This window comes from Epinephelus fuscoguttatus, linkage group LG14 (assembly GCF_011397635.1).
Source record: "Epinephelus fuscoguttatus linkage group LG14, E.fuscoguttatus.final_Chr_v1".
Lineage (NCBI taxonomy): Eukaryota > Metazoa > Chordata > Actinopteri > Perciformes > Serranidae > Epinephelus > Epinephelus fuscoguttatus.
Window position 1 is genome coordinate 428,919 of NC_064765.1, and position 9,200 is coordinate 438,118.

The 9,200-nt window shown below is 42.1% G+C and overlaps 1 protein-coding gene across 1 annotated transcript; it reads right to left on the bottom strand.

The window, feature by feature from the left end:
- Positions 1-5,327: 5,327 nt before the first annotated feature.
- LOC125901074 (uncharacterized) lies at positions 5,328-7,809 on the bottom strand. The gene is made up of 2 exons (XM_049596448.1): positions 7,621-7,809; positions 5,328-7,308 (listed from the first exon to the last, which is right to left on the bottom strand). Exons 1-2 carry the CDS (start codon positions 7,807-7,809, stop codon positions 5,875-5,877), a joined length of 1,623 nt encoding a protein of 540 aa, XP_049452405.1. The 3' UTR covers positions 5,328-5,874.
- Between the last annotated feature and the right edge of the window lie 1,391 nt (positions 7,810-9,200).

Here is a 9,200-nt window from a genome sequence, read left to right on the forward strand (position 1 = left end):
TCCGTCCTGGAAGAGGGATCCCTCCTCAGTTGCTCTTCCTGAGGTTTCTACCGTTTTTTCCCCGTTAAAGGGTTTTTTGGGGAGTTTTTCCTGATCAGCTGTGAGGGTCATAAGGACAGAGGGATGTCGTATGCTGTAAAGCCCTGTGAGGCAAATTGTGATTTGTGATATTGGGCTTTATAAATAAAATTGAATTGAATTGAATTGATGTCAAAAATTGTGAAAAAATGTCATAGTATAGCATGTCCTCCAAAATCACGAAAAAACATCATAGTATAGTATGTTATCCAAAATCGAAAAAATGTCATCGTTATATGTCATGCAACATCTTGAAAAAAATGTCATCGTATAGTGTGTCATGCAAAATCTTGAAAAAAACATCATAGTATAGTATGTCATCCAAAATCAGGAAAAAAAGTCATAGTATAGTACATCGTCAAAATTGTGAAAAAAGGTCAAAGTATAGTATGTTGTGAAAACTCTTGAAAAAATGTCATAGTATAGCCTGTCCTCCAAAATCACGAAAAAACATCATAGTATAGTATGTTATCCAAAATCGAAAAAATGTCATCGTTATGTTATGTCATGCAACATCTTGAAAAAAATGTCATCGTATAGTGTGTCATGCAAAATCTTGAAAAAATGTCATAGTATAGCATGTCGTCCAAAATCACGAAAAACATCATAGTATCGTATGTTGTCAAAATCAGGAAAAAAAGGTCAAAGTATAATATGTTGTGAAAAATCTTGAAAAAACGTCATCGTATAGTATGTCATGCAAAATCTTGAAAAAAACATCATAGTATAGTATGTCATCCAAAATCAGGAAAAAAAGTCATAGTATAGTACATCGTCAAAATTGTGAAAAAAGGTCAAAGTATAGTATGTTGTGAAAACTCTTGAAAAAATGTCATAGTATAGCCTGTCCTCCAAAATCACGAAAAAACATCATAGTATAGTGTGTCATCCAACATCTTGAAAAAATGTCATCGTATGGTATGTCATGCAAAATCTTGAAAAAAATGTCATCGTATAGTGTTCATCTAACCGCTTCATCCTCTTGAGGGTCGCGGGGGGGCTGGAGCCTATCCCAGCTGACATCGGGCGAGAGGCAGGGTTCACCCTGGACAGGTCACCAGACTATCACAGGGCTGACACATAGAGACAGACAACCATTCACGCTCACATTCACACCTACGGACAATTTAGAGTCACCAGTTAACCTGCATGTCTTTGGACTGTGGGAGGAAGCCGGAGTGCCCGGAGAGAACCACGCTGACACAGGGAGAACATGCAAACTCCGCACAGAAGGGCTCCCACACCCGGGATCGAACCAGCAACCCTCTTGCAGTAAAAACTGACTTCGGGCAAGTAGGTCTCTGACCAACTTGCCCAACCAGGCAAGTGAAAAAAAACCTTAGTGTTGAACCCTGAACGTCATAGTATAGTATGTCATGCAAAATCTTGAAAAAACGTCACAGTATAGTATGTCATCCAACATCCTGAAAAAATGTCATCGTAAAGTATGTCATGCAAAATCTTGAAAAAACGTCATAGTATAGCATGTTGTCAAAGCTGTGAAAAAAAGTCATAGTATAGCATGTTGACAAAAATTGTGAAAAAATGTCATAGTATAGTATGTCATCCAAAATCTTGAAAAAACGTCATAGTATAGTATGTCATCCAAAATCTTGAAAAAATGTTATAGTATAGTATGTCATCCAACATCTTGAAAAAATGTCATAGTATAGTATGTCATGCAAAATCTTGAAAAAACGTCTTAGTTTAGCATGTCATCAAAAACTGCGAAAAAACATCATGGTGTAGTATTTGAAAAAAAGGAGCATGTCAAAGAATGAGTGGCTAAAAGGCTCGTTCAAGCTCACCTCCTCCTCACCTGGACAGTGGACGAGATCAGGCGGCTGCAGCAGGAGGCAGTGACAAAAAGCTGCGGTGAAGTCCAACAGTTTCCAGCAACACTTAATCCATACAGGAAGTCACAGGAACACTCACATCCCACTGACCACCAGTCTGTGTGATGTTAAAGACTTCAATAACAGTCCAGTGTTAATTCACAGTAGACTCTGTATAGTTTATGATCAATGTTTTCAGTCTGTGACGACTAAACTTCACCATCAGTCACACAACATGTTTTCTGTTACAGAATAAACCTTCAAATCAGACAAATCAAATTTAAATCTCTGAAATTCAACAGAAATTAAAAGTTTATCTAAAACGTTATCTTGTTTAGTCAGCATCTAAACCAATCAGCTGTTAGATCAAGTGAGAGCCGGGAGGTGCAGTCGGTGGAGAGCAGCAGCAGCGCCTGGCTCTAAAAACTGCTGTCACCTCACTCTCGCCATTTTATTGCCGTCCACTTTTGTAATACGTCAGAGCAAGTCGGGATGAAGTCGGACACAAAACTAACCTGCATGCATTGTGCGCCAATCTGAGCCTACTGTCTTTTGATATAGCATACCATAAAGTCTTTTTGTATATTTACATATTTCTGACTTAATATATATTTTTAACACGATGCTGCGATTTCTTTTTTGTCAAAGTAATTTGGTGTGACTGATGTTAAATCTTTATGTGTAAGCTTTCGGGAGGGGTGGGGTGAGAAGGGTTTTGTTTTTGTTTTGTTTTTTGTATTAAAAAACTACAAAACTGTAAGGATTAATTGTTCCTCGACTTCATTGTGGCATTGTTATGATGTGCATTTATTATTCATCTTTATTCTATGTGACAAACTATACTGACATTTATTATAGTCATCTTTATTCTATGTGACAAACTATACTTACATTTATTGTTCATACGTGACAAACTATACTGACATTTATTATTCATCTTTATTCTTACGTGACAAACTATACTGACATTTATTGTTCATACGCGACAAACTATACTGACATTTATTGTTCATACGCGACAATCTATACTGATATTTATTATTCATCTTTATTCTATGTGACAATCTATACTGACATTTATTATTCATCTTTATTCTATGTGACAAACTATACTGACATTTATTATTCATCTTTATTCTATGTGACAAACTATACTTACATTTATTGTTCATACGTGACAAACTATACTGACATTTATTATTCATCTTTATTCTATGTGACAAACTATACTTACATTTATTGTTCATACGTGACAAACTATACTGACATTTATTATTCATCTTTATTCTTACGTGACAAACTATACTGACATTTATTGTTCATACGCGACAAACTATACTGACATTTATTGTTCATACGCGACAATCTATACTGACATTTATTATTCATCTTTATTCTATGTGACAATCTATACTGACATTTATTATTCATCTTTATTCTATGTGACAAACTATACTGACATTTATTATTCATCTTTATTCTATGTGACAAACTATACTGACATTTATTGTTCATACGTGACAAACTATACTGACATTTATTATTCATCTTTATTCTTACGTGACAAACTATACTGACATTTATTGTTCATACGTGACAAACTATACTGACATTTATTATTCATCTTTATTCTTACGTGGCAAACTATACTGACATTTATTGTTCATACGTGACAAACTATACTGACATTTATTATTCATCTTTATTCTTACGCGACAAACTATACTGACATTTATGTTCATACGTGACAATCTATACTGATATTTATTATTCATCTTTATTCTATGTGACAAACTATACTGACATTTATTATTCATCTTTATTCTATGTGACAAACTATACTTACATTTATTGTTCATACGTGACAAACTATACTGACATTTATTATTCATCTTTATTCTTACGTGACAAACTATACTGACATTTATTGTTCATACGCGACAAACTATACTGACATTTATTGTTCATACGCGACAATCTATACTGACATTTATTATTCATCTTTATTCTATGTGACAAACTATACTGACATTTATTATTCATCTTTATTCTATGTGACAAACTATACTGACATTTATTGTTCATACGTGACAAACTATACTGACATTTATTATTCATCTTTATTCTTACGTGACAAACTATACTGACATTTATTGTTCATACGTGACAAACTATACTGAGATTTATTATTCATCTTTATTCTGTGACAAACTATACTGACATTTATTGTTCATACGTGACAAACTATACTGACATTTATTATTCATCTTTATTCTTACGTGACAAACTATACTGACATTTATTGTTCATACGCGACAATCTATGCTGACATTTATTATTCATCTTTATTCTATGTGACAATCTATACTGACATTTATTATTCATCTTTACTCTATGTGACAAACTATACTGACATTTATTATTCATCTTTATTCTATGTGACAAACTATACTGACATTTATTATTCATCTTTATTCTATGTGACAAACTATACTGACATTTATTGTTCATACGTGACAAACTATACTGACATTTATTATTCATCTTTATTCTTACGTGACAAACTATACTGACATTTATTGTTCATACGCGACAAACTATACTGACATTTATTATTCATCTTTATTCTTATGTGACAAACTATACTGACATTTATTATTCATTTTTATTCTTACGTGACAAACTATACTGACATTTATTATTCATCTTTATTCTATGTGACAAACTACTGACATTTATTATTCATCTTTATTCTATGTGACAAACTATACTGACATTTATTATTCATCTTTATTCTATGTGACAAACTATACTGACATTTATTATTCATCTTTATTCTCACGCGATAAACTATACTGACATTTATTATTCATCTTTATTCTGTGACAAACTATACTGACATTTATTATTCATCTTTATTCTATGTGACAAACTACTGATATTTATTATTCATCTTTAGTCTATGTGACAAACTATACTGACATTTATTATTCATCTTTATTCTTACGTGACAAACTATACTGACATTTATTATTCATCTTTATTCTTACGTGACAAACTATACTGACATTTTTTGTAAAATCTTTTAATGTATAGTATAATCTGAGTTGTTTTGTATATAGCCTAAATTCAGGCAAATTGTGATTTGTGATATTGGGCTTTATAAATAAAATTGATTGAATTGATTGATATATTTAACATTGTTTGTTACATTTTTACAGCACACTCTGAATGTTCTTTTATGACATGACATATACTTGACATCTTTATGACATAATATACTCGGACACTTGTGGGGAAAATGTTTGTGACTTTTTTCTAATAATGTACTTTACCATTATTTCTGACAGTAAAGAGTAAGATTCAGTAAGATCAGTTTTACTCCTGCGGAGCGTGAATATGAGCGAGTCTGAAGTGTGGGTGGTGATGTCGGATAGACTGGGATGACGGGAAGGATCGTAGACAGATGATGTTGGAGCGAATTCAGAGCACCTCAGGAATCCGAAGAAGGCAAGTAGAAACATTGATTCCAGTGTTAAGTCGACTGTGGGAGAGATGTAACCGGAGCGCAGAGTGTGTATACAGCGGCAGAGCAGATCGGAGGTGAGGGGGAGGCGTCTGGCTGTCAGCGCTGGTTCTTGCTTTCGTAAGCCTTTGATTAGCATGGTGACGTGAGCATGCGAGATTGATTGACAAGGGAGGCCGGTGGATAATTTATGGAATAAATTGATACCAGCTAGATATGTTTGTATGCTGGAGGCCCGGATTTTTGTTACGGTATGACAGTGTGTGATGAAGTTGCATATGGACATGGCGTCCAGAGAGGGAAACGGTAGATGATAAGTAGCGTGGTAATTCTTGAAAGAATTCCAGCCGGTGAGGTAAGCAGATAGCGTGCTTGGTGCTAAACTGTTAAGGATGGCTTCTTGGGAGGTGCGAGTGAGATTTGCCAGATGAGGATTTAGCTGAATATGGTCGCTGAAAACGGTGGGATTGGTGTGGGATGGACATCCGAGTCTGGAGCCAAGCATCCGAATTTCTGGAAAGAGAAGCGGGAGAGTGAGTCAGCAATGGCGTTGTGGTGACCAGGAATGTGAGATGCACGGAGGATGAATTGATGCTGAGCGGAGATGAGAGTGAGTCTGCGGGTGAATGGCATGATGGCTGGGGAACGGGAACGGCCTTTATTGATTATATCTACTACTGCTGTGTTGTCAGAGTGAATATTAATGCATTTTTTTGACCATTCGTGCCCCCAGATTAGAGTGGCGATGATCACGGGGTACAGCTCGTACAGAGCAGACGAGGGAGAGTGTGACTCTGTGTCGAGGGACTCGAACTCGGAGGGCCAAGCGGCAACAAACCACCTCCCCCCGTAATACCCGCCGAATCCTACGGAGGGAGCCGCGTCCGTGTAGAGTTGAATGTCCTCGGGATGGGTGATGAAGTCGTCATAGAAGAATGAGATGCCGTTCCAGGATGACAGAAATTGCTGCCACATGCGCATTTCTGTTTTACAAGTGTCGTCCAGAACCACGTGGTCGTGGAGAGAGGGAATGGATGCAGCTTTGGTCAGCAGTTGAGAAAGAAAAGATTTTGCCTGTGGAATTATGCGGATGGCGTAATTGAGGTGCCCAAGGAGAGCGAGCAGCTGGCGTTTGGTGCACCTGTCTGTCAGAAGATAATTAGACAAGAGCAGCGAGATGCGCTGCACTTTATCCAAGGGCAGTGAAGCCTGGAATGACATTGAATCCAGAGTGATGCCCAGAAACTCGATGGATGTGCCAGGTCCTGAAGTTTTTTCTTCGGACAGAGGGACACCGAGGTCAGAAATTGCAGACGTAAGTGTAGTGAGACCGTGGCGAGGAGGTGAGGACGGTGGAGTCACGACAAGAAAATCCTCAAGGAGATGAAGGACGTAGGGGAGCCTGTAATTGTTGGAGAGGATCCAGCATAGAGCCTCGGATAAGGAGTCAAAGATTTTGGGACTGCTCTTGCAGCCGAAAGTGAGACGCACGGAGAAGTAGTAAGCCCCCTTCCAGCAGACACCGAAATAACACCAGAAGTCGGGGTGAATGGGCAAGACCTTGAATGTCGTGATATCAGCCTTAGACAGCCATGCTCCGTGTCCCGCCAGACGAATCAGTGCCATGGCGTGGTCAATGGTGGCGTACTGCATGGAGAAATCTGGGCTAGGAATAAGGCTGTTGATGCTTGGGATGTCGGAGCCGTGTGGGGACGACAGGTCAATGATCAGCCTCTTTTTCCCCGAGTATTTGCGTGTGCCGACACCGATGGGACTGATACGGAATACAGGGAAAGGAGGATGATCGAAAGGGCCTATCATAAATCCCTCAGTGACCTCTTTTGCCAGTAACGTGTCAACAGTGTCGGGCTCAGTGAGAGCGGATTGAAGATTGTGACATGTGTGGGAAAAATTAGGAAGCACCTCCGTGCCGGGGTGAAAACCGTGAGTGAAGCCAGAGATGAGAAAATCGACAAACTGCCTATCAGGGTGATCACTGAGAGCAGCAGCGAGTGCACGTACCTTTATGGGCGTGCCAAGGTGACGTTCTAGTCATGCTGCTGTGTTGGTGGGATTGTGGGGGCAGGTGGTCCTGGCGTGAGCGCCCCCGCAGAAGGAGCAGACGTGCAGGAGACGGCAGCCGGACGAGTTGCAACCCCACTAATTGAAATTATTGCACACCATCCTGCCGCCCTGATAGAGGATCGGCTGTCCTCGCTTGTCGACGCCCTTTGGCACCGGCACGTTGACAGTGGGACGTGCGTCCTTGGCTCTAGGGATGACAGGAGGGGGGAGTGCAGCGGAAGACGGACGGTCGAAGATCGGAGCATTGCGTGGGGTGGTGGGGCGGGAGTGCGGTGGAGGAGCCATGATAGTGCATGCAGATGCCGGGTGAGAAGGGGCACCACATAAGTCGCAGGAGAGGGAGGAATGAGCTGCGAAAATGCGGCAGTATATTTCTGAATCGAGGGCCCCCCAGTATGTCCCCTGGTTTAGCTGCTGCAACCGGCAGGCTGCTTGTGCGGCAAAGTGGACATGGTAGGTGTAAAATCCCGTCCCCGAAGCATAAAGCCATGTCCAACACGATGGACAGATAGTCGTCCAGCTCTGATCGACGGTGAGGAAAAGCAGAGCAGATGACGTCGCGAAAAAGGGAGAAAGCGAGCAAACTCGACAGGAGTCAAGTCTTTGGACCTGGTTGGCATTGACTGCTTTAACAGAACTGGACCGAGGACAGTCTGCAGTTCCCTGGGTTGACTACTGTCGAAAAAAGATGGCTGAATGAGCTGGGCTAGGTCTACATAATTGCCGGACAGTATTTGCTGGCGCAGTGAGTGCGAGACGGGTGAGGGGCGGTGAATGGCAGAGGCCGGCGGAGCTGGTGGTGTGGCTGTGGCCAGAGTGTAGACGGCAGCAGAGGAAAAAACATTAGGGTGTTGGGGTGGGGGGGGGTAAGGAGAGACACGTCGGAAAGAGAGTGGAAGGCAGTGAAACACCCGCCGGAGGAGCCTGTTGTGTTGCAGGACGGGGCTCCTGGGCTGCGATGCCAGCCGGAACAGGATAGTTGGAAGGAAGGGTAGAGGAAAGGGATGTGGGGATGGAGGATGTGTGTGCACGGGGTGAGAGTGGAGGCCTGCGAGACAGGGAGGAGAAGAAGGCAGATATGGCGCGTGACATATCTGCGTCTGAGGGAGCAGGCACAGGGGGTGATACGACCTGACCCCCGGCTGGGGGAATGAATGAGAGAGGCTGCTCCAGCTGGAGTGGTGGAGCCGCCGTGACGCTGGCAGGAGTAGGTCTCGGAGGGCGACCCGGAAGTGCGGCCGGCTTGGGAGAAGGAGCTGTGGCCTCGGGAGCCCGGACAGCGGCTGAATAGAGCTGGAACAGCCTGGACTTGTTGTCGCTGCGGTGGAAGGGGATGTTTTTTGCCCTCAGGAACCGCTGGAGCCAAGCGATGGTCCAATCCCTGATGTCGGGCTCTTGCTGTGGACGTGGAGATGGTGGAGATGGCCGAGTTGAGCGTGACGGAGCCCCGCGGGAGCGGCGAGGTCGACTAGACGCTGCACCGCTTCGGGAAGGAGGAGGAGAAGACCGCCGCTGGCTCCCACGGTTGTGGACGCGGCGTCGATTTCCCACCCGCGAGGACGGAGGAGAGGAGGCCTGAGATCCACTAGGAGTTGGGGCGATCTCATTGATGGAGCCCGACGGAGAACCACGGCGAGACGGAGGGATGTGGACCACAGAGCGCAGCTGGCTCCCCT